Source organism: Pteropus medius, unplaced genomic scaffold (genome assembly GCF_902729225.1).
Source record: "Pteropus medius unplaced genomic scaffold, Ma_sr-lr_union100, whole genome shotgun sequence".
NCBI classification, from domain to species: Eukaryota; Metazoa; Chordata; class Mammalia; order Chiroptera; family Pteropodidae; genus Pteropus; species Pteropus medius.
Genome location: NW_024350319.1, coordinates 11,388,276 through 11,415,728, shown reverse-complemented (window position 1 = coordinate 11,415,728; position 27,453 = coordinate 11,388,276). Strand labels below are relative to the sequence as shown.

General features: G+C 31.6%; 1 protein-coding gene across 1 annotated transcript in view; it reads left to right on the top strand.

Annotated features, from left to right (window-relative positions):
* ADGRL4 (adhesion G protein-coupled receptor L4) overlaps positions 1–27,453 on the top strand; it is a 101,132-nt gene that overhangs the window by 39,345 nt on the left and 34,334 nt on the right. Inside the window, exons 3-8 of the mRNA XM_039838670.1 lie at positions 15,365–15,517; positions 21,709–21,858; positions 22,330–22,400; positions 23,224–23,403; positions 23,514–23,697; positions 24,787–24,903. Coding sequence (XP_039694604.1) covers positions 15,365–15,517; positions 21,709–21,858; positions 22,330–22,400; positions 23,224–23,403; positions 23,514–23,697; positions 24,787–24,903 — 855 coding nt within the window. The remainder of the gene's footprint in view (positions 1–15,364; positions 15,518–21,708; positions 21,859–22,329; positions 22,401–23,223; positions 23,404–23,513; positions 23,698–24,786; positions 24,904–27,453) is intronic.

Below are 27,453 nucleotides of genomic sequence, written 5' to 3'. Positions count from 1 at the left end.
TGTAGAAAGTTCATCAATTGATACTAATAAAATAAGGAAACAATATTTTTAAATAATAAAATATGTAAACGAACCTTTATGCAGACCATAGTTTTGCATATCGAGTTTTTTAAGAAAAATTAAGTTTCCATAGCCATTTTTCTCAAGTGCATTGGCACCATTTTTTTGTATTACTCAAAATTTGTTATTTGATTAGTTTTATGTAGCCATAGATTTTAAATATGGCCCCACCATTATACTTTTGTATATAGTGAGGTTTCTGTCAGATTTAAAAGGATATGTTACCAGAATAATGGAAAAATCAGGAGAATAAATTTCTTATTCATTTATTTCAACAAATAAAAAACATATACACACACATGTGTATACATATATGTATATATATATATTAGTTATAAAACAAAATACATATGACATTTCACTACAATTTTTGAAGAACGTTCAATATGTTGTATGGGAAAATCTAAAGAAAAAGATGTCATTCTGACATTAAGATAAAGTTTGTGCTTAGATGGAGAAAATAGGAGAGAGAAAGGAATCATAAATGTCTTCAACACGGGTCTGCAGAAGAATTTGTGAAATAATGGTGTGCATAGGAAAAATGGCTGTCATCTTTGAAGAGGATAATAAAAAGTTAAAATTTTTTTCATATTTAATGCAGGGAAACTTTGGAAGAGATAAGTAGGAATATCTAGTAGCTATTAAAATTCAGAGAAAGATCAAAGGTGGAGAAAAAAATGTAGACGTATCCCCAGGGGTAACAGGTGAACACAGAGTGAATGTGACCTCTGAGGAGAAGGACAAAGGGCTGCTAACTGAGGCATATTAGGGGTGCATTAAATGTTAATTACAATAAAGCCTGAAATCCTGCCCATGCTCTGTTTTCTAGGTCCTGTAGCGTGATGCACAATTGCTTACACACAGAGGAAGAGATGGTTTTTAAAACTGGAGCAAAATCTCCCTATACTCACCTACTCACTTGCCTATGAAGCTATGTCCACCCAGAAAGGACACATTTTTCTAACACATACAGTGGTGCCATATAAAGGGCATTAAGGCTATACATGGAGCCCTGATGTCTGTGCTTCAGAGTTGTTCTCACTGCTGATAAAAAAATATTGTTTGACCTCTGGCATACAGTTGGTCATCACAAATGGTGTCTAAGAGCGTGGGCCTTAGATAAAACAGAATCAAGTGACTGGAGACATCTATGTCTGTTTAAACTGTAGTTAATGACCCATTAGGAGGCTATGCAGTCAATGTAGTAGATCATGGCCAGCATTTTAAAACATACTGAAATAATATAGAATCAAAAATATCAGAGCACTATACCCAACAGAAGATAGCATTTTTTAAAAAAGTTGTTTTAATTTATTTATAAATATATTCATATGTGGGTATGTAAAATGCCCTTCCTTTTGTAGTTGACTAAAAAAAAAAGTTTGCAAAATATTACCCTGGGAAATACACAGTAAAGTGGAAGAGTCAGGACAATATCTAAAATTTTCTAACTCCTCATATCCGTCACAGTTGGCTCCGTGATCTACTGTGGTCTAGAATACAAGGTAAATTATATTAGGTCTCTCAATAAGGGTGTCAGGGCCATAATTATGGTTTCGAGAGCAAGGAATCAAGTTTATTGTCAGATCAATGATGTATTCCAAAGGCCTATGGTAACCAGAAACCTGATTTAAATATTTGTTATGGTATTTGTGTGATAATTTTAAACTCTAGATATTCTTTACTATATAAGATACATAAAATCATAAGTTGCCATGGATACAGATACAGTTCAAAAAACATCTGAATAGCTTTTGCAAAATTTATTTTGCAAAAATTATGCTCCAAGCAAATACTTTTTAGAAAAGCCACATTTTTCCTATGAAGATATGCCTTTAAGAAAGCATCTTTCTCAAAAGATGCCAGATATATTTCAACAGATTAGTAAACAATGAGAGGTAGAATTCACTTTGTATTTTTCAGGATATTTCCCTTATTAAACTATGGATATTATCTAAATTTAGCCAATATTCTTCGAAACGTAATTTTGAATGGTAACATTTTATAAGTTATTATATAATTTAAAATGTTTATTTGGTGTTTAAGTTCTTGCATAGTCTTACCATTATATTAATTCAGTGAATATTCTTGTACATAACTTTTGCCAGATCTCTGAACTTTCAAATTATTACCTAAAAAGGAGAGGTAATAATTTGTTCCTCCCTCCCCGCCGGGGAGGGGGAACAAAGATGGCTATTTTGTATTCTAACAGTAAATTAAAATGTTAAAGTTCATAAGATGAGTTTTGATCAATAAAATCAAATGAAATACAGGTTGAATTCCATTTCTTCTGTTACTTGCTATTCGAAAAAAGTTCATAGATACAGGTTGCCCACCAGCCCATACACTGTTCTGACACTCTCCCTGGGAGAAACACATATCTGAAGGTCAAGATGGAGGCAGGACTGGAGTAAGATGTTTACTCTTTCTGACTTATGCCTATCGGGTTTAAAAACTGTCCTCGCAAATAGTGGAATACAGTGCTATAACCAGTTTGACTATTTATTAATCACAAAATAATAACAAATCTCTAGCTTTAAACAAAGTGACAATGATTTTTAAATACTTTGCAAATTTTATAGATAATGGACGTTGCACTTGCTCTTTTAATTTAGGTTTTCTCTTTATTAGTAGGGATGAATATTTATTTACAGAACAATTAGATATTTCTGTTCTCTTTTATGAATTATATACTCATTTCTATTGACCCACGCCTATAGAATTTCCATTATGATTTCTGATTTCTTCTGTGTTCTATGCATTAACATATTTTAGTTTTTTCTGAACCATTGAATGATATTAATATAAAAAACTTTTGTTAACCTTATGCTATATATACCTAATTCACTGTTGTCAACAGTACAATTCTGTATTATGTATTTAGCATGAAAGAATTGAAAAATAGGGGAAACAATTAAATTGAATGATTTGAAAAATGAGTGTTAGGCTCTTGCCTGACCAAAAGTAAAAAAATTAACAAGCTTGAACATTAGACAAATACTATTTTTCAATATTAATCAGTCTGATATCAATACGAACTTGTAGGCTGATAGAGAAATAAGTTGTGAGTTTGTTGCCATTTCTTTCTCAGTTATTAACACAGTCATATCTCTGGGAAAGGATAACAAAATGTGCAAAGCTACATGAAAATGGTATAACCAGTGTGGGCATCAAGAAGAATATCACTCAAGCATGGAAGACCTATCTGTCAGAGCTTGAAACTGAGTACTGAAAGAGTTATGTAAATTTTCAGTGCTATACAATGCAACAGAAAGGAAAGAAGTAATATCCTAGTTTAGCTAAGGAGAAAATGTCCACAAACTCTGATGTTGTTTGCATTTCAATAACATTTGTCACATCTAAACAAAGTAAATATAGAGGTCAAGATTATAATCATGAATTATGGAAGATAACACATTATCATGATAGTATGTACTGTTGGATGTCAAAGGTAATTCCAAATACTATTAGAATATAATGTGAAAAAATTATAATGATACAGTAAGAAAAGTACTATGTAGTTATATGGATACATGTTTAAACTTTTAGTAAGTGCAGATTGGACATTTTTTTCCAAAATATTTTATTACATTGATGAAGTATCATAAAATGTATGGCATTTTAAAACTAAAGAAACAAGGTCTCATTAATACCTAAATCAGGCTGGCAATGATGTAGGTATATACTCTAATATTAAGTAGTCTATCTCTATTTTCTTTGTCCATGACATATTTTCAAGGTTGCTTTAATTTAAATTTTTTGTTTTATTATTATTTAAATATAGCTTGGGTTTATCTATAATCTAATCTAACAAATTGTGTTTTATGATGGGGAAATATGGGTTTTTTTCCATTTAGTATAACAGTTGATATATTCGATTAACATTTTTATTCCATCAAAATTATTTTGTTAGCTCTTTTATTTTTATAGTTTCATCTTTCCTTTTAATTTTGACTTTGTCAGTTTACTTTTCATCACCTTTTTCCTTGTTGTTTTCGGAAAGTCGATTGTGAATCTTCAGTCCATTTTCTTTATTTTTTTAATTTTTAAATTTAATTTAATTAATTTGTTTATTTATTGTTTATGGTGACGTCGATTAACAAAATCCATTAAGTTTCAGCTATACATTTTAACAGTAAGGCATACATATATTTACATTGTGTGTTCACCTCCCATAGCTAGATTTCTTTCTGTCATCACTTATTTGACCCCTTTTACCCCATCTAGCTCCCCGCTCCTCCCCCACCCCACCAGTAACCACTAGTCTATAGTCATCTGGTAATCACTAGTCTATATTCCATGTCTATGTGTCTATTTGTTTATCCTGCTCATTTGTTGATTTTAGGTTTACATCCCATATATAAGTGATATCATGTGATTTTCAGCTTTTTCTGTCTTGCTTATTTCGCTTGGCATGATTATCTTGAGGTCTATCCATGTTGTCACAAATGGCAGTATTTCATCTCTTCTTATGGCTAAGTAATATTCCATTGTATATATGTACCACAGCTTCTTCAGTCCATTTTCTAGTCCCGATAATCATAATCAAATTTATATTTTTATACTTTACTAAAATGAGGAAACAATACTTTCTTTTTTGCAGTGTGCTTAACTTATCCACTGTACTATATCCTCACCTTGACCAAAATAATATGAAATTTAAGAATCCTACTATGTACAAACTATTCATTAGTGTTTTTCAGTAAATGTTTCATAAGAATCCTAATTATCTCTTACACATTCATAATCATACATTCAAAATCCATTTGAATTTATATATTGCAGAATTTATTGTCCACCACTGTTACATCTCCATCTGATATTCCTCTGTGTTCAGGTCTGTCTCCTAAATTTATTACTATTTGATTACAACACTATCTTGAACTTTATCTTTATACAGAGTACATGGGTGATCTACTCTCTGAATCCATTTGTTTCTACAAGTTTTACCCTGAGAAGTGTAGAATTTCTTCATATGGTTAGAGAATTATAGAATCACAGTTATTTTATCTCAACGACTTGCGCATGCTACTACACTGTTTCTCAGTCACATTAGCAAGAATCTGATACTATTCTAATTATTTTTCCTTTGTAAACTGACAACATTTTTTTGCAACTGAGAGCTTGTAAAATTCTTTTTATCATTGATTTGATTTCCCATTGATTTCCCATGTATTACTTAAATGATTAGAAACAAAAATTAATAAAACTAGTTTTTGAAAAACTATTTCATAACTATCACTGAGTATCAGAAAGACTATGAGTATTATTCATTTATACTGTTACAGTTGATAGATATGAAATTTAAAAATTTCAGAATCGTTGCCTCATAATTTGAAATAAATGTCTGAAAAATTTTATCCTACCCTCTGCGTCCAGTGAACACGAAAAGTGGTTTCCAGCGCCTAGAGATATAAGATAGTTTCTTTTCCTTCTCTTTGCCTACTCTACTTATGTTCGGTTTTGCTTCCTTGCTCTAAAATGTATGCTTTAATAGTTCTGACAAAGAGAAGACCAAAAACAGATAGTAGTATAAAATGGGAACATTATTTTAAGTGCTGCATTTCCCTCAGAAAACAAGTAAATGCAAAAACAGCAACAGAGACCATTACACACATATATTTTTCCTGACTTATATATCATTTGCTCTCAAAAAACCTTGAAATGATACTTGTTGCTTCAGTTTAAAAACACATTTCCACTAAATACATTTTTTAAAGTAATAAATACCCAGCATAAACACTTTATTCTTGTGTAATTCTACTTTCCTTACTGTGATAATTTTAACATTTTCCATTTGATGTATCTTTTTCTTAACTAAATTGGACTTACTAACTCTAAGGTCATGGGAAACCTGAGTTTATACTGTGTGTTTTTATAATCGACACTGGAGAAGTGGGAAGTTTAGCCTTCTCATTGGATTTATTTGTGTCTTCTTAACCAATAATTCTGAATATGTGAGTATGTGGATATGGAGGGGCCAGTTTTATGTTTCTCATATTCATATTCTGGCCTACACTTAAAGATTCAGATGCAGAAGAAATTACCAGAGGGGAAGAGAGATAAAATGCTCTGTCTTTCCTTTGGTCCCTTTCTTTGTCTTATGCAGGGGATGGTAATGACAGTTCCAGTGTAGAAACAATAACTCCATTACTTTCCTTGACCGACTGAACCCATTCTAGTTTCCTTACAGTTCTTTTTTTCTCTTCCTTCCATTGACCTTTACTTCCCTTTTACCTCCTTCCCTATATGTTCACCTTGATATTTTCAATAAAAATACAAACCACAGAAAGTCCATAATTGAGGAGGCTCATAATGATGATTTTTCTAAGTTCATTAGAGTGCTGGATATGAGAAGAGAATTGACAGTGCCATGAAAAGAAATGAGCCCAGCAGGCTGACTTAGGTAAAAATGGGAGGGGAGGGAGGGGCGGGAAAAAGCTTCTACATTGCTCCACCTTTGACATAGAGTGCCTATTGCGCAAGAAATCACATAATGGTTATAATCATTTTAGTGGTCAAATTTACAGAGCAATACTGGCAATCAAGTCTAGAGAGAAAATGTGTGTAAGAGTGATGCTGCTGTTAAAGTTCCTTGGTCTTCAAGTTGTCACAATTAATTTGAGCCTTACCAATCATATATAAAGTGCTAGAAAAAAAAGAGGAGATATTTTCTCTTTTTAAAATTATTTTCCTATCTGTAATCAATAGATTGAAAAAAGGAACACAAACAAATTTTATTCAGATTCTGGAATGTCAGTGTCTTATAAAACCAGTAAAATTTTACTCTATCATACAGAAAGTAATATAATTGTATGGCTTATTGTCAAAAATGTTTCATTACTAAGGTACTCAAATTCACTCTCGAATTTGGAGAATTAGATGCCTGCTACTTGTGCTTTGTTTAGAAGCACACTTTTTGACAAAATACACCTCCCTCTATAATGCAAAGATACAACTTGGTCTTTGGAGCCACGCAGTATTAAGTATAAAAACTGTGCCCAACAGATTCTCTGAACTGGCATGCTTTAACCCATCCATCTGAGTGTTAAGTTTCCTAATAAGTAAAATGGGGACAATATCAATCATTGTGTTATTATAACAATTACATTAAATAAAACGAGCCATCTAGAAGAATACTTGAAAAATATTTTCTCTCTTCTTTATGATTATGAAATATAACTTATGCTGATCTAGTTTTCAATATAAGCCCACAATAACTAAATGAGTAACAAACCACCAAACATAGGTACAAGCTGCCCAAAAAAAATTTATTGAAAGGATATTTCTGGCATACGCATCTTTTAAGACTTTAAATCCCTGTGTGGTTTTTTTTGGTGAACTGTACTGAACCACGTAGAACTCCAAAGATTTTCCTGCCCACACTAAGAACAAAACAGGGTCTTCCTTGGTCCTTTTTCTCTATTCGCACATCCTGACTTCTGGACTTTACCACACAGTTGGTAGAAAGAGACAAACCCAAGTAAAGGGGATGGGGGAGTGGGGAGAGGAAAAACAAGAATGCAATAACGCCTACAGCAAAGTTCATTTACACTGCTGAGATCAAGGGATGCAGAGTCTGGGAGAGGATCCATCTAGAGATGAGCACAAAGGAAGACAGTGACAACAGGATTGCTCCTTACACCGGAGCCTAGTAAAATACCAGGTTTTTTATTCTGATGCATCCTCCGGAAGAGGAGAAAGGAGTCTTGAATGCCACCTAGTGATTAAACATTTATGGCATAAAGCTGACTCCAACTGTTGATAACTTCTATCTAAACGTCCTAAAGGCACCTCAGTCTTTCCAAATCTAAAAGTGAACTCACTCTCCACCCTGAAGAAAGTTCCTTCTCTCTCCTGCCCTGGTAAATGGATCAGTTGACCCACCAAATCCTTCCAGGCCAGAATCTAGAAGTCATCCTTGCTTTCTCCCTCTCCAACTAACTCCTATCCAATTGTCTCCAAGTTCAGTGATATTTTAAAAATCATTTTATTATGAAAAATTCTTAACACATAAAAGTAAAAATAATAATATAAAGATCTACATGAAACTATTATCCAGATGACACAATTTACAATTCATACCTAATCAAGTTTAATCCTACCCACTTTCCTTTCTCTCCCCTGATCACTGACTTCTAATACCTAAATATTTTTGAAATATAGTCCATGCCCCTTTCTCTTTGACTCTTCTTATGGCTTGCAGTATTATACCAGGTCTACCTGGATCTCAGATAATTTTCCTTGAATTTCAAAAACTGTTTTAAAATTCAAATCCCATCAGATTTCTCCACTATATACAATTTGATGATGGCCATCTTTTAGCTACTGAATATAGTTCTCAATTCTTAGCAAGTGTTTTTCCAGTTTAGGCCATGCTTATCTGCTCAGTTTCTTGCCCTACAGAAAAGAAGAAGTCCCTTTAATTTGTATGAGAATTGCGTGATGTCTTATGCTTCATAGTTAAGGACAACGTCATTGTCACTTTCAGAAATATGATATAATGATTTAGGAAATAATTGTTGCAACCATTGGCAAATAGGATAAGGCCCCTTTACCCTCATACCCAGCATTCAACAATATAGTTCTCTAAAGTATGCTGCTCCTGCAGACTTCCAGGCATTTAGGTAAACTCTTTCCTTTGTCTGAATGGATTGTTGGGGCTCCTTTTCTTTGTCTAAATTCTTCCACTTCGATGACTGAATGAAGCATTCTCTCCCCTTTAAACCTTCCCTGTGAATTATCTTTACCTTTTTATTCTGAAAACTTATTGAGGAAAACATGCTCTTCTCTGAGTTACCATTATGCTGTTAAATAGCTCTTTTATTTTTAACACATACTACATTCTAATAATTTGAGTCTTTGTCTGTCTTCTCCAGTAGCCATGGATCCTGTTACATTACAGACTGTGTGCATGCCTTTGTTATTGCGGTGCTCAACTCAGTATGTTAGACAAGAACTAGTAAGAATTTTTGCTCAAAGAATGCCAGATATTTCTCCTTTTTAGCATTTTTTGATAAATTTTTAAAATTTATCTCCATTTTAACTGTATCATAATGAATTTTTCAAATGGCATCCTAATTTAAATATTTATTTTATACTCCCACAAGAAGTATTAAATATAGAGCTACGGAGAGTTGGTAGCATAACTGACAAATTGATTTTAACAATGGAAATAAGAGCACAAAAGAAGCAGGTCTTCTATTTTCCTGTATTATCCCCAACCAAAGAAACTTTCTCCTTGAAAATTAATTATGAAGCTGGACATTGGAAAGTTTAAGTCAATTTAAATAATTCAAATTTATATATTACTTCACAAAGGTAATTTTTTGCCTATCTCCACTATCTTGGGGAAGAGAGAAGGTTACTTTCAGATAAGTGGTATTTTATGGAACAAGATTTGAGTCAGACCATTAGGGAATTCCTTCATATTGTAAATCCAGTGCAGAAGATTGGGAGATAGATACAAAATATTTTTTTTTCCAAATTCTTGATAAGGAAGTTAAGAGGTCAAGTGCTCACACAGTTGAGAAAAACACAAAAATCATTGTCAATCTTTTCTTTTTTGTCTATTAATATGTTATTCAAGACTTTTAAAAATGTGATGGAGTCAACATACACTGGCATGTTAATTTGTTTTTGGAAGCACAATCAGGTGATATAAAGTGGTTCATTTTCCTGGACTCGGACCAATACCTCAGACTAGTGCATCCTTTTTTGCTGTACTTTTACATATCATTTTTGCAGCTATAGACCACAAGGGATACAATCTTCATCATTCTCTATATTACCAATAACTGATCTGCTAGCACAATTCCTTTTAAAGTTAATATAAACTTCTCCCTGTATGCTGTGAAGGGAGTCAAATTTTTAGATAAAAATTGAAACTTTTTATTTTAATAAGAACTCAATTATATGCTCCTGTGTTAACTTGCTTTAAAATGCGAACTCTGACAGCAAGGCACAGATCCTGACTTTCTGATTAATTTTTACTTATTTCCCAGTATAGACATATTCACATTTGGGAACTGGGAAATTCCATAAATATTTGAGTAACTACATAATTGAATCACAACCAATATGTGTAAAATATTTTTCTTTAGTTTGATTTAGATGCTTGTGTTCAATTTGTGAGCTACTCTCAGTTAATTTTAATAAACTAGTTTAATTTCTTTTGCATGCATACATGTACATGTTTGCTTTCTGTGTATGTATATACACACATACATATATGGTCATATAGAGTTGCATAATATACCTGTATACAAAATAGATAACTTAATAATTAAATACACCCATGTTAATAAAATATTAACATTTCAACATTTTATATAAGGCCATTCAAAATTTATCTTACTTTATTATGATATTTTCAGCAATTTTTCCAATTCCTCCAATCTTCATATGTTTTATCTTAGGAGTGACAAATGTCTGGCCAAATGCTAAATCTGAATAAAATGTTTTAAACATGCTGTTAAATTTTAAAAATTTTAAATCCTTTAGATGAGATGTGAACTTCTCAGTATTAGAAGCCGTACCAACTAACAATTGTCTGACTCCCGGCAGAATCAAAAACTAATACCTGCCTGGCCTATACAAGTTTTTGAGAGCCCAACCTTTATTCTTACATCTCCAAGTTGTTGGCCTCTCCTCTAGAGGAAGCTCAAAACTCTTCTCTTGAAGCTCTGTCCTATTCACTCGAATCAGGCCACATGCTGGAGAGCAACACTTTCAAAGGGTCAAGGGATTAGAACTCAAAATGTCAGAGAGGTGCCTATGATAAGGGAAAAAGAGGCCTGATGCCATAACATGGAAAAAAAAAAAAATCTTAGGTATGCGACCTGGCCTACCTATGTTCTAGGCATTGGAGAAAAGGTTCTTGCATCTCATGGCTGACTGGTTTTGCTCTTGAACTGTTTTTTCCAAGCAACTGAAATGGCACTGTGCCTAAAGTAGAGATTTAGGTTTGCTCAGAGCAAAAGACACTCTAGGTGATGCTTGGTTCCTTTGTTTTAGGGGTAGGCCTGCCTCAGGCTTATGAAAAGGGTCTAACATAGGGTCTTACCAGTCCACCCATGAGACAGATTTGAGTTGAAAAACATCCTCATTGCATTGAAGATCTTACATTTCTTCAGCTTTAAATCACGGAATAATAAAGAATCAAGGCCAGTCTCATATATTTAAAATTCTGTTTCCAGAGATCTTTTGTGAAATAAACAGAATTTTGTTCTACATCATAAAATGAAATAACATTTTATTGATGTTTTGGATAAGTTTTAATAACATGGAATAATCCTTATGAAAAAATGTTATTATAATGCCAATATTTAAGCCAGGTACAGAAGTGGATATTCTGCATTGTCTGAATTAATCTTAAAATGGAAGTGCCTCAAAAGATGAATAGAATACCAGTACAAGTGATTTTTATTTTCTTTCTTTTAAGCATTCTTTCAAAGAATTACAACGATCATCATCAAATTGTTAGCATTTTTAAAGCTGAATTATGGGGAAACTAATTTTACCTTTCCTTGTATTTAGTATAAAAACTAATGCAATACCTAGGCATTTGGAGATCTTATATTATAGATTCTTTACAATAACCTTTATTATAAAGGTGTGTGTGTGTGTGTGTGTGTGTGTGTGTGTGTGTGTGTGTGTGTGTGTATGACTTAAACTGGTTCCCAGACTTTGGAAGCTCACTTCTACATAGAGAAGGGATAAGTCTCATGCACTTATGAAGGGCCTAACATTACAGCTACAAATCAGCTAACTATTAAGGATTTTAAGTAGGGTGTAACAAGAGCTGATTTCTAGTTACTTATATAATAATAATAATATTTTTAAAATAATAAGAATAGCATACCTGTATATAGCACTTGCTACATGCTAGGTACCAATTTAAGCATTGTCTGTATATGAGCTCCTTTAATCCTATTGACAATCTTTTGAGAAAGTTTCCATCTTACAGTAATCTTCTGATCACAATGACTAGCACATAATAAACAACAAATGATAGTGATTACTACTGTGAACCTTTTTAATTATGTAGTATTTAGAAAAAATGAGATAACTTTGACATTCACAATGCTTTAGGCTTGGATCAAACTTTGCCACTTATTAGCTGTATGCCTCGAAGCAAGGTAATCTAACTTTTTATACTTCAGTTTCCTTATTTCTAAACTGAGGATAATGTCTGTCTCATAGGGTTTAAATGAGGATTAAAAATGCAAGTCAGATCATGTATATGAAGTGCTTAGCATGGTACCTGGTTCATCAGGAGCCTTCAGTGAATTCTAGTAATCACGTCAATCAGACAACAATATCAGTCATGTCTTAAATGGGGTTCTCTGAATGCTACAAGCTAGCAGTCTATCCTACAGTCAGTTGGGAGCTGAAAAGACATCAATTACATTATTTCCTTCTTTGTTCATGACATCTTTTAATTGTTTCATAATAGGTAAAACTATATCTAAACCAAATAATATAAAAATGTAATAATGTAATAATGTCAAAATGTAATAATATAAAAATGCAGGAAAACTTTCAAGACCCAGTGAAATTTTTCTGACCTCTTTCCTGACTGAAGTAAAATGAGTGAGTTTAATATTTACCCTTGCAATCTGCTTTTGCCACACCCACACTCACACTTCTCTTCTTTGCTTACATCCTCATCTACCCATCAAGGCGCTCAGGTTCTAAAAGGCAGAGGCAGTGCCGCGGCTCTTCTTTTTTCACCCATCAGAGGCATAATATCAAAATATCAAAACAAATTAAAAATGCATGGTTGGCCTGGGATGAGTAAAAATTATTAATTCAATGGATATGCCTTATTCAAATGACATTTGATGATTAAGGAAATTACAACAATAACTTCAAAAGTATAATGTTATTTTCCCTTTTTGTTCAAATCAATTTATGTAGGTTTGCTATTAATCAAATACATTTTCTTATATATGGTAATTTTTGTATTCATGTATATATGTTCTATTCAACCCCAACTCCTCACCTGGATGAATTCAGACAATGTGGCAGCCCTATGGGATTGTGTAGCCATTAAATGAAACTAGTCTGCATCCCTGAACCATTGTGGAAGAAGCCACACCTATGACCTGAATACTAATCCTGGTTTCTGACTAAAACACTAAAAATCTTTTATCGTGCTGAGCCATTACATGTTTGGACATATTTATAAAAGTTGACCTATAATAATTAAGATGATAAGTCAAAGTGTTAAAGCATATAAATATTAAAAGAAAATTATGGAATATAACTATATAGGTTGAATACCCTGAAAGGCTGGAATTGACAAATCTTACCTGACATTTCCATAGTAGTCATTTTTGAAAAAAGAGGAATTCACCACTAGTTGTCTGTCAAATGTTAACTTCTATATTTATATTCTTAATGTTTGAAAATGAATAAGTGAAAATAAAATTTAAATTAAAAACAGACTGCGAATAAAGCTTTCGGTTTCTTTCTTAAATTACTATCTCAATATCTTTTATTCTCCTAAAATGGATCTGTGATTCATTAGATACATTTCTATATATTTTGGCTTTTTAAAATCATCCTCACAGAAGCAGCAGTATAAAACAGTTAAGGAGACAGGCTTTGGAACCAAACTACCTGGCTCTGCAACTAAATGGCTATGTGATGTTGGCAAATTACTTTTCCTCTCTATGCCTTATTTCCCTCATCCATTCAAGAGGATAATAATGGTATCTACTTCCTAGAGCTTATGCAAAGATTAAGTGAATTAATATTTATAAAATGTTTGAAAAAATCTTCAAATCTTACTTATCACTATATGTGTGCAATAGTCTGTGTGTGAATTAAATGTTACACATTTCATCCTTTAAAAAGAAATTAAACATGGTTCGATTAAAATGAAGAATAAAAATTTAAGACATTTTTCAAACTCAACTTGCTTTTTCATGTACTCTCTCTGTGTTCCTCAATAGGCTTTCACCCTGTCTTCAGAAATAGTCACCCCCAATGCTTGCATGTTTGCCCAATATTTTGTCTTTTTTTAATGACCTTCCTTCTTCTATCTAACCAATACTTAACTATCTTAGATTGGCCAGTCTGGGTCTATTAGTTTTCTAGGCCTGCCCTAACAAACTACCACAAACTTGTTGGCTCAAAACAACACAAATTTGTTCTCTCACAATTCTGGAGGCTAGAAGTTTGAAATCAAGGTATTGGAAGAGCCATCCTCCCTCCATAAAGTCTAGGAAAGAATCTTTTTTTCTCTCACATATTTCTAGTAGTTGTCAGCTACCTTTGACAATCCTTGCCTTACCGATTTATCACTTCAGTCTCTGTCTCTTGTCTTCACATAGCCTTTTCCTCTATGCCCCTCCCCTGGGTCCCCATGTCCAAATTTTCCACATAAAGACACCAGTCTTTGGATTAGGGCCTACCTAATCCAGAATGACCTGGTCTTTACTTGATTACATATGCAAAGGTCCTATTTCCAAATGAAGTTACAATCACAGACACAGGGTTAGTATTTGAACATATCTTCTTGAGAGATACAATTCAACCCACAAGAGGATTTAATGTCACCTGAAAATACTCTGTCTCCTTCAGCCCATTATGATCACTTCTGAGAAATATATTTTCTATTTCATTTATCTGATAGATAATATGAATCTATTTTCTGATTTTAACAAAAGGTTTATGAATCTATATTTTTTCTGATAAATTGTACTAGAAGAGTATATAAGGGTAAGGACCATGGGCCATGATGCATATCTTTTATCTTTTATATTTGTATACTCTTGTATAGGACAATATAATGTATATAGTAATGAATAAATGCATTAATGAATAAATGGACCTATTAATGCAAAATTCTTCTTAGGAATAAGTGATAAAAATAAATGATATGTGATTAGAACATGTTAATTTGTAATCTCTGATTTTTCATTTTTAACTTATGGTATGCTTTTGACTGATTATAAAGAGTATTATAAATTCACAAATGAGTATATATTTATTGAAATTATTATAATTAAATTACATATAAAATGTGAAAAATATTCCAGTATACATTTAATAGCTATATTGTGTTTTTGAAGTAACGGATTCTTTTTTGCTTTGGAACTACAAAGAGAGTTTCCCATTATAAACAAAAATAAAACAAGTATAGAATGTAGATTCTTTAGAATCAACTTCTCTTAAAAATCAACTTTGCATTACTTCAAATTATTTAACTGTCAAAATTCCAAACACCAATGGAAAATATTAGTAATTTATCTTAATTATATAAAAATAATGTTTTAAATTTATATTTCCACAGATGATAATGAATGTGGGAATTTAACCCAGTCTTGTGGTGAAAATGCTAACTGCACTAACACAGAGGGAAGTTACTATTGTATGTGTGTACCTGGTTTTAGATCCAGCAGTAACCAAGACAGGTTTATCACTAATGATGGAACTGTCTGCATAGGTAAGTCAGCTATCTCATTTAAAATTTGTACCTATCTCTTATTGCTCATTACTCCCAGAGAGTAAATAAAAATTCAAATGCTGCCAGTCTTTAATTGTACCCTAGTTGTTAAATACTTTCAGAGACTTCATTAATTCTTTTATTTCTCCAATATTGTATAATCAGTTCCTATGGAATATTTATCTAAGGATATAAGAAAAAGATTTTTTTTTTAGAAAAATCAAAGGGTTTACAAAATAAAATTCATGAAGCTATAAGATCTAGCATGGTGGCAAACAACAGAATAAATATTTACACTTTAAAATACTAACTCAAGAAAATTATGATTTGCATCATAAATATTGATGCTTTTATAAATATACACACTGAGGTGAACTCTACATTTTCTTAGAATATGTTCAGGTAGGCATTATTTATGAAAGAATTGTCCTAGGGCTTTACTACTTCTTGCTGAAAGTTAGTCACACTTAAGATCTGCATAAAGTTTTTCTGAACAGTAGAGATCTATTTAGAAAACCATTTCACTTTCACTAAAATGCCCTCTTGTGAAATAATAATTTAAATTCAATTCCTTAGTAAAATATTATACTGAGCCTGAAGAGAATATCTATAAGATGTTTTTAAATGTCCTTCTGTTATAAATGCATTTGATTTATCAGATCTGATATAATTTGGATTACAACCTGAGGTAAAAAAAAAAAAGAAAAAAAAAGATGGTTTAGAAACTTCAAAAGATGAACAATTTTCAGAGGCAAATTCTCTGAAGGCAAAGACTTTAACTTTGAAAGTAAGTTATAAATCAACTTATTCCAGGTTTCTAAAAAATTGTACAGTTTACCAACAACTAATATAATTAATTGTGATTGATAATAATCTACAAGATGATTTCAATCACATAGCCAAGGATAGATAGGGGACTGGAAATCGGGATACTCTATGCAACACAGACAGGAGTAATGTGCTGCTTCTACTTTACATAGATAAAAGAGACAGACCCAAGTTCATATAGATCACACTAAGGCCTTTGCTTAGTTCTCTAATGGGATTCTCATCAGTAAGCTAAGGAGAAGTCTGGTAATGTTATTATTAATAACATGTTGAGCTAGGAATTAATGTTCAAAGAAAATTTATCAGTGAAATCTCTGTATCAAAGAAATTATCATGTCTCATGCATCTATAGTTCATAACATTTACTCTGCTATGTAAACAGTGAAGATATTATTCTCCTCATTTTATAGCAAGGGGAAGTGCAAGGCTACTCCTAATTCATTTAGGATAAGAAGAAGATTAGAATCCCAGTCTTATGTCTAGAAAGCCATCGTTATTTCCACAGGAGACTGAAGTGGGTGGGACATTGAAATCTCACACATTGATCTGAGTCATGCAAATGCAGTGGCTCAAGGTTTGCAAGGGCATAAAAGATGTATAATATGAAAAAATACTACTTTTGTGGAATGAAAATTTTCTCTTTAGTATTTGCAGCAAAAATGTTTATAATATATTCAGGAGATAAGATAGTTTTCTGCCCAGAAAACTTACAGTACCTCAAAACTTGTTGTTTTGGAGCTTACACTCTTATCTCAAGTCTTCTTAGAATGTGATTTAATGTTCATATTTTACTTTTAGTAGTTCTAATTATGTAGTTCTGTAAGCTTTATTAGAAACGTTTCAGTTAGTGAAGAAATCTAACTTGTGACATCTTAATCATTGGAATTTTAATCGTGCTCTCCATTCCCTCTTGTCTCTAGAAGACATCTTGCCTTTTCATCTGATCATGTTTACTTTTAATATGCCTCAGTTTCACAAAGGGCTATATTTCTCTATTTGTGTTCCTTTCAAGTAGAGAATGCCTATATTAGAAAAAACTGGATCACAGACACAGAGAAAACACACACAGATAAAGACGATTTAATGCCAACATTTTATGAGACTGTGATATATTTGTAATTTAAAACTTTTTCTCCCAATACTCATTTATTATTGAGATGCTGTGGAATGGCCCTTTTTTTTTTTTTTTTACTAATTCTCTTTTTAGCTATTTTAAGTAATCAGTAAACACAATAACTATATTAAAACCCAATACCCAGTACTGAGTCCTTCATTTTCTACCATTTTTGTTTGATGGATTATTCAGCGAAAAACTTATTCTTTGGAAAATTGTTATTTCTCACCAATTTTGTTGTCCTTAAGGATTAAGCTTTTTTGAGAAGCAGAGCAGCTATTTCATTTTTTTCCAATCTTCTAGTAATTTTTCTTGTGCACTATGATAATCTTCAGGGAGTTTGAACAGAAAACTGTAATTCTATTCCCTTTTTACATTAGTGTATTATCTTGTAGTGTATTGCCTCTGATTTGAAAATTTAACTGATATTTAAATTTGACATGTCTGATAATTGTAGTCATTAAGAACCTGTATAAATAGAAAATAAAAAGCTCCAACTCAGGGAAAGAAATGACCCAAGCAAAATTTTTTTCAAATACTATGTTTCACAGATAAGGTAATTTTGTTGCAGAAGGCTTTGAGTGAGATTTAGCATGCATGTTATTCTTTCCCTTGGAATCATAGTAAAACAGAACTTCATATTTCTAGCTTCTGAGAAACCTAGTTTCAGACTTGCATTTCACAAATCGGAACACTGTGGCATCCATTAGTGAAATGACTCTTCAAAGTCAAATGAATAGAGCCCAGGAACTCCATCGTGTTTACTGTGCGCTTAAGAGCTGTGTTTACTGCTTGTGATTTTTTTATGTCCTATTGTCTTGGTTATTCTTATAGTTTCAGATTTTTTTCTTGGCTTTGAATAATATTAACATTCAATTTTGTCTTTGCAAATTACTTCCAGTAATTGGACATTTTATCTTTTCTTTGCAGTCTGTGAGTTAAACAACTTTAGAAAATTCAGCTATTGATGAAAATTATAAGAATCAAAACACTCATACAACCATATTTTGAAAGAAAATTATGATAATATTCCACTGGGTTGGCACATTGTAGACATGAAAAAAAGCATAACCTTATTAATGAAAAAGTAGCAAATGATTTTTTTTGATGTGAAAACAAGCTAATGATTTTATAAGGTGCCTACATTTAGAGAAATCAAGTTAGCAGCATTAAGCTGAGTGTTAGGTTGGTAGTGGAAAAAAGTGGATCAATCATTAAATATGGAATGTCAATTCTAGCCCAACAGAAATAATTACATAGAGCAATTTAGTTTTCATTAAGATAGGGGAAAGTGTTCTTTTTCTCTTTTACAGTGCTGGTAAGTACCAAAACATGGCAATCTAATGAGGTACTCATTATCAATCTGTTTTCTCTAAACTTATACATTCACGAGGCTCTTGTTATTAAGAAAACACATAATATGAATAGAATCACTGTACCTCACTTATAATTACAATATGAGGTACCTACTATATCCAAACACCTTACATACATTTCCTCATTTGTGATGAAAAAGACCTTTTGGAGTTAAAGGAACCTTTTATAGTATTACCCAAAGTGACAAAACTAATGAGTATTATAGAGTCAGGGAAGATCCATAGTGGTTTTATTAGATTCAAGACAATTAGGTCCTGCAAGAGATTGCAAGAGAGAATTTAGTGTGGATCTTGCTGAAAAATGGCAGTCACATTTCATTTTGGCTAAGCCAGTTTCATTCTGTTTGGGCATGGAATATCGGTTCAATATGTTATGATTCTCTCTATATTACTAGGTAGCAAAGGGACGTAGAATGATAAGCTGAGGATAGTGGAAGTTTTTTGACTACTTTGGCACACAGCCAGTTGTGGTAGTCACACACTCCATTACTAAGTTAAATTCAGTAAATTCTACTACTAAGGCCTAAGAATGAGAAAGACATCAAATTCAGCAAACCTCATTTCCACATTTTAGAAAAATGTTGAGGGGATAAAAAATATAAATAAGAAAAATAAACAATTTGGGAAACATTGCTTCGATGGGATGATTAAGGTTGAAAAGTATTACTTTGGTAGGATATTTAATATTTATTATATAACATTTGGAGTCAGAATATAAAAATATGTATAATCTTAATCTTGGATGCTAGTCTTCCAGGATACTACCTCATTATTTTTACAGATTACCATTTTGTCAGTTGGTGAATTCAGAAGTTGAAATATGTTTCTTGGTCCTACACTGACATTCTGGGGTATCAGCTAGCTGAGTGAGTGGTGGTGGAAGGGCTTGCACAAGAGCAGAGACCTCAATGTAAGAACCACAGGGTGGGGAGAATGCACAAGGAAAAGCTGAAACACTGTTATAAGCATCAATGTTGTGTCCACTTGTGTCCAAAGTACAAGAGGGAAGATGGAAACAGAGTTTGTAGAACCAAGATTTGTATGTTGCTCTGAGATTGGGTATGGAACAAAGTTCTCAAGAAATGTCGCTCCTTTAAATAATTTTCAAATTGAAGGAATCAATACTTTGTTTCCTGTTAAGCCCTAGAAAGCATCTAAAAATATGAAATGGGTATTCAAAAACATGGCTTTCCTATCCATGAAAGAAATTTTTCTGCTTATGATACTTCATGAGTCTGTTCACACCTTCATTGGAGTGTTTTCATTGTTTGATTATAGTATATGCTACTCCTTCAGCACTGCTCCAAAAACTACAAGTCTTTTGCTTTCTCATATTTTTTTCTCACTTCATTGATTTCATGAAAAATAATAACCTTAGTCTGCACTCCCACCTGAGTTCTTTTCTTCAGCCCAACCTGGAATGCTTTCCCCAGTGCTTCTCCATATTCTAAGAGTTAACCTGTTATTACTCATCTATTTTACTTTTCGCCGTTTTTGAGTATCTGAATATATATATATATGGAAGAAAAAGTTCAAGAAAGAAGATGGAAACAGAGTTTTAGAACCAAAATCTGTATGTAGAGCAGCATTTTTATTTTTTTAAAGTAGTGTATTAGGATTTCTGTATAGTAGAGATCATAAATACATAGATTTGGCAGAAGAAAAAGATTTTTCTACCTTTTTTTCATGTCTTTTAATTGTCTTCTTAAATCTAGTACCATCATTTTTATTAGCTAATAGAAATTTCTTCAAGAATCTGGCAAGATGTTTATTGTCACTTTCAGTTTTTGGTGGTGTGAGTTTTAATGTTTTCCTGTACCTTTATTACATTTCTAAAGTGAAAAATTAGGATCAGCTATATTTAAGATAACTAACTAGATGACGTTTTATATTAGACTTTGATTACTCCTCCTTTTTTATGGCAAATGATATAATGGCACTCTATTAGTTTTTTGAAAATCAAATTGTATACTTAAGAGTACCGTTTTATTCATTAATTTAACATAGAGTAGCTCTAAGATGTCAGAGCTAGACTGGGAACACAAAAATCTTTACATTAGTTTAAGGTAACTATCTGGATTCTTCAGTTCCTTGGAATCATTCCATGTTGGAACTCTGCCTACTGGCACAGTATATATACTTGATTACTCTAAGACATATTTCATGTAGTACGTAAAATTTTAAATTAAAAATATCAATTATGTGAGCTTAAAACATATAATTTTTATTGTGGCTTTGAAATATGGCTACCAAAAATCTAAGACTTAATTCCTTTCAGTTTGTTACTTTATCTATGATGAGTGTGTTTTAAAAATCATAATAAAATATAACGATCAAAAGTAATAAATTGTGGTAAAATTTTAAGGGAGTCATGTCACACATTCTGCTACATCTTAATTTTTAGGTTAACTTACATGCGGAAATAAAGCTTTGGAAAGAAAGTGGGCTACTCCTTTTTATCCTTCCAGATTTATGTAAACTGAATTGTTATAATCAATATAGTTTAATGCTATAAAACAAAGTGTTTTAAATGTATTGTAAAAATTGAGTTTTTATTAAGTTAAGACCAACTGTTACAGTCAATAATAAAAATTATTTAATGACTTTGTTATTGAGTCATACTATTCAAAAAACAATCCAAGTGTTTGGCCTATGAATAATATTTTCAATATGCTGTCAAAATGAATTGGCCAAATTATGGTTAAACAAATATATGCAATTAAGTTAACTCTGCCATTTTTTTCAAATGATGGGATTTTCCTTGAGTTATTATAAAATTTGATATGAAATCACTAACTGTATGTTATAATATTATCAATGATGTAGCAACTATATGAGTACTAAATAAAAAGTTAATTTTTCAAATACTCCAGATATAGATGAGTGCGACGAATTAATTGCCTGTGGTGATCATGCAGTATGTGAAAACATGGATGGTGGGTATAGCTGCTCCTGCAAAGAAGGTTATCAGACATCCACAGGAGAAGCACAGTTCACACCTAACGATGGCACTTACTGCCAAGGTAAATCACATTACCAAACTTTATGTATTGTCAAAGAAGTATATAAAATATATACTACACAGTTGTGAATCATCAAAGAACTACACCTTTCAAGAAATGTGCCAATGTTCCTTTATTGTCAAAAAAAAAAAAATAAGAAAGTGTTGTTTTTTTAAATGAAAGATGTAGACCACATATTTTACGTAGTTAACATACCCATATTCCTTTGACTAACTATAATCTTCCATTTTCCATAAGATATTGTGTATTTTAATGAATAAAAATGAATATATTTTATTATGAATAAAATTTTTAAAATAATGAATAATGAAAAATAAAAGATGAATTTTAATGAATAAAAGGTGAAAATGAAACTCACTTTTTAAAAATGTGTTTTAATGTTTAAATAAGACAAATCATTAGACTCGATATAATCATTTAGGAAAAGTACTTTTAAAAAATTACTATATAATATATTTTCTTTTTCTATAGAAAATGTGAATGCTGACTGTCATTTAGATAATGCCTGTATTACTGCAAATATTGATAAAACTTTAACAAAAGTAAGTAGACTAATTGAATACAAATTTTATTTTATTTTGACATTTTGTTTTCAGTTAAATGTCTTCCAATGTCTTATTTTAAAAAGAGTAACAAGCAGTTAGTCTTCTTGTAGAGTTAAAACTATTTACATATAGAGGTTTAAGTATTTTATTTGAGATGCAGATAGAATTAACTTGAAAATCCCCAAAGTATTGAGGAAGACTATTACATATTTACATGCTACTGTTTTATTATTCAATATACTAGAAAACTATTTTCAATATGTAAAGGAAGTTGATGAATAAAATAGAAAAACACACTTTGACCCCAGGCCCATTGCCACACTCTAAGGTGCCATAGTTGAATAAAAATAGATTTTTTTTACTCTAAATATTTCAAAGAGTAAATAAAAGTAGGGCATCCATAAAATTATTGCCATATGATTGAAAGTGTGAATCTCAAAATGACTAATTAAACAATCAACTAAAACAAATTTCCATTTTATCACATTGTGAAGAATTTTCTGTGATTGATTAAAACCTAATTCACATTAAGTTATAAATATTATAACTTTTAAAAGGTAATTTTTTAAATTATCAATTCAAGCATACTGTTTCTTTTTGGAAGTAATTTCTATTTTTTTTTTTAAGTTATTTGCTATTTTTTGTAAATAATTTCAAGTTTCAGTGCTGCATGTTATGGTTGGGTTTAGCCTGATACCTTATTAGAGTATAGGACAAGAAAATCAAACTCATAATAAATTTAACATACAAACTTTATTTTTGAAAAGATCCAATAGCACTCTAAACTGGTTTCCTTTTTCTGGTCTCATGTTTGGTTCAGATTAGACGCGTAAATCAACCTGTGGCTTTGCTGGAAGAAGTCTATAGAAATTCTGCAAAAGATCTTTCACCAATGGATATAATTACATATATAGAGATATTAGCAGAATCATCACCATTACTGTGTTATATAAACAGCACTAACTCAGACAAGGACACCCTTTCTAATTCAACTCTTACTGTAAGTATGTTGAACTTTAATTCTTAATATCATTGAGCTTTACAATTTTTCTTATATCTGTGATTAATGTAAGATTCCAATGATTTCAAAAGATACACTTTTTTTAACAGGAATTTGTAAAAACTGTGAATAATTTTGTTCGAAAGGATACATTTATAGTTTGGGACAAGTTACCTACAAATCGTAGAAGAACTCATCTTACAAAACTGATACATGCTGCCGAACAAGCTACCTTGAGGATATCTCAGAACTTTGAAAAGACCACTCACTTATACACTAATTCAAGTGATGTAGGTAAGAAGCCAAGGTCAATTTCAAAGCAACAGTATTTTCCAAACAAGCCAGTCTCAAAATGGGTGGAGAGTATTTAAAATACCATTAATAAATTTGGCAGTTGTTTTGTCAATGTAGAAATGAATGGTAATGCATATAACAAGAGTGATATGCATAAGGACGAGAAAAAGGATGAATACATAAGCAGTGCCTCATCCATACAATCTTCACCTTTTCCTGTTCTTGAACTGTTTAGCATTTAAATGCTTAGAGTATATTACTTCCTTGCCATTCTGAGTTAGTCATCTTTTGACTGTTAGGATCTACCTTGACCAATAATAGTGACAGGCAGATTTTCTGGATGTAGTATATTTAAATTTCTCTTTAGGAATCCTTTGCCTTTTGATAATATAAAGCAATCAATATAGTAAATAAGAATGTTTCCTTCATGCAATCTCATATTTAAAACATTAGGAATCTTAGATCAAATTGAAGATGCCAATAAAGTTGTTCTGTAGAAACAAGGTACATTTTCTGAAATAATCATTGCATACATCCCTACTATATTTTCTGGGTGACATCCTGCTAGGCAACAGTACATATACAAAAGTCATTATCTCATCAGGATTCACTACTTACTCAAAATTAAGATAGCAAGCATTGTGATATATATAGAAGCATACATTTCTATAATGTTCCTGCATAAAAAAAGGTGAAAAAACACCAGGTAAGGAAATTATCCTCAAGAAGTTAATTCAATCTCTCTCCAAATAGTAAATTATATTGTAGATACCATCCTCTACGACATTGTAGTTCCTACTCTTTGCTTTGGTAATTACGATATATAGCTCCCTTGCATGCATACATATTTTGTCTTTGATTTAATAACAATGCATATAAAGCACAAGTGTTATAGTAAAATCAAAAAATTAAACTTGAATCATATTTTAAGATATAAATTATAATGTCCAAATATGTTCAGAATATGCTCTTTCTACCTGCCATAAGAAGTTGAAATACAATAATAATGGATGAAATTGTCTCTAACTAAATGAATACATTCATTAAACTAATTTCAGAAAATTTATAATATTCGTGGTTTTGTTTCAGCTCTCAAAGCCTTCTTTTTTGATTCACATCACATGAAACATATTCATCCCCATATGAATGTGGACGGAGATTATATAGAAATATTTCCAAAGAGAAAAGCTGCAGATGATTCAGAGGGTAGGACTTTGAAAATCGTATATACAGTGTCAGTGACTTGCAATAAATACTTTTCATGCATTTGATAGTATCATATATACCTATAACATGTGCTTTTGTATAGAAAAATATTTGATGTTTATATACAAGATTTCCATATTTGTACTTGAGATTTTCATTCTGATATAAATACCTGGGGAGGATTTTAGCTGACAATATTTACATCCTTCTTATCTTACCTCAAACCCCTGTAACTGCCTCACACTATTAAGATTTTAATGAAAATATACAAAGGAACTATGGTTTTGCAACCTGTTTTGTAGCAGTCAAAAGATGCTACAATTTGCATAGAGTTTTTAGTACTTTTTCTTCAGTAATCTATATTCCTCACTGCGAGACTCAATTTGTGATTGTGTGAGGAAGACAAATAGAGATAATGTTCAAAAAGAAAGTTATTGTTTAGGCTTGGACTTCTCTTGCTGTTTCTTAGTCTTTGTACAGTAAACTCTTCAACTAAACTATAGGCAGTATTTCATAAGAAATAGAATCAGAGAACGCTAATACTTGCAGGTAACTTAATGATTATCTAACCTATTTTTCTCATTTTATAGATAATGGAACTAAGGCACAAAAAAGTGAACAGATTTGTCTTTTTGCACATCAACAGGTAGTACAGAGCCAACACTAGAAGGGAGGTAGTTGACAAAGAAATCAGCCCTGACCAGCTTTTCTTTGTCACCTAACCACAGGCAAGCTAGCTCCTTCTTATTTTAATTTAACCATTTATCTGCTCTCTTAGTGCAATGCACTTAGAAAAAAAATCTCTGATAATAGTGAAATTGTGGTTGTTCTTCCCATGTAGTTTAAAATATATTACCTAGAGAAAACATGCATTATAATATTTTCTCAAGAATGTATGGGTGGTCATAACTACAAATGAAAAATATGTAAGATGACACATATGATCTCTTTTATAGACATCATTTCATAAACAGATGCAATCTTTATTATTCTAAAAAGTGCATTTATTCTCAAAAGATGTCTTTTTAAAAAAATTTACAGCATTAATGTGAGATTTTTATTTAATCCATTGATAGTATCCTCTCCATTTTTTCTCGTTAGTTTTTATTCAAAAGTAAGAAACAGATGGCCATAAAACAAAAATAACTAAGCCATACTGCTATTGAACCCATGGCTCTTACCCTATTACATCATATTCTAATTAACCAAGAACATGTATAATATTTAGGAGCAAATCCAAAGAATGTGTTAAACTGTTATACTTTCAAAGATTTGAGTAGTGTTTAGAGGTTGAAAATAAAGACATTGAAAATACTTATCATAGTGACAAATGATGAAATTGTCATGGAATTAATGTCTCAAAGAGATCCTGTCTGAGTGTATGGTAGTTCTTTTATGCTTAATGATCATGCATGCAAACTGACATTTGAAAGAGACAGTAATATCAGTTCTCGAGAAAGCAGAGGGAGAAAATTTGTTTTCCTCAAGGTTGGATCTTAAAAATAAGGATAAGTCTAGCAGGCTGTTCAAACTCACTCAATGATATCTACATGTGATGATTCATTTATTGACAAAGTCCATTAATAAAAACATGCATTAGTTAAAAGCTTCATAGTGTCATTAGTAGAAAAATGAGAAGTACAAGTGGATTTTTATCTTTTTTTTTATAGACTGAATTTTAGTCTCTGTCATTAGTGAATTAATCCCTAATTTACTTCAAGAAGGTACAGATCTTGTAAGAGAATCAAAAGCTAAATCGGGCCTAGAATTAGTGAGAAGTCATGGGAATTAAAAGAGGTTAAAAATGATGAGAATTGACAAATACTGAAACTATATTCAGAAAAGAGGTTAAAAATGGATTCTATGTGGTGTGAATCTCCTTTCACTAAGTCGAAAATGGATACTAAATAAGTATTTCCTCTTAGGAATTATGAGTGATTTATAGATTTTTTAAATCCATCTTATCTTTTTCGTGTTTCATTTGATTTTGAACTGTCTCTGCTACAGCTTCTGGGAAGTCGCTGTTGCATGAACTTGTTTATTAACTGGAATAGGTCCAGTTGATCTAAAAGGTTTCCAGGTCCTGCTTCAGGCCCTTGTCTGTTCATAGAAAAGGCTAGGCAAGTTATTGGAGTCATTATAATTTCACTAACACATCCATGTTTTACTAACATTATTTCTTTGATATAACTTCTCTAGGCTAGAAATTCAGGAAAATACTCTATGTGGTATCTCTGAATTTCACAAAGGCTCTTATCAGTGTCTTCTGTGGTACCTTTTTAGATTAAGATAAAAATACGAATAACAATACATTGGGAAATTCTAGCTCACATAATCATATCCAAAAAACATTATTTATTAGCATAATATTGTGATGTGCAGAGTTCCAGCTTTGTATCACAGCCTTTTGTTTTTGATGATATCAACATTTGTATTTATGATGTTGATTAATTTATGCTTTTTAAATTATGTGCCCACATATAAATATGTGGGATATAAACATAAAAGCAACAAATGAACAGGACAAACAAACAGAGACTCATGGTCATG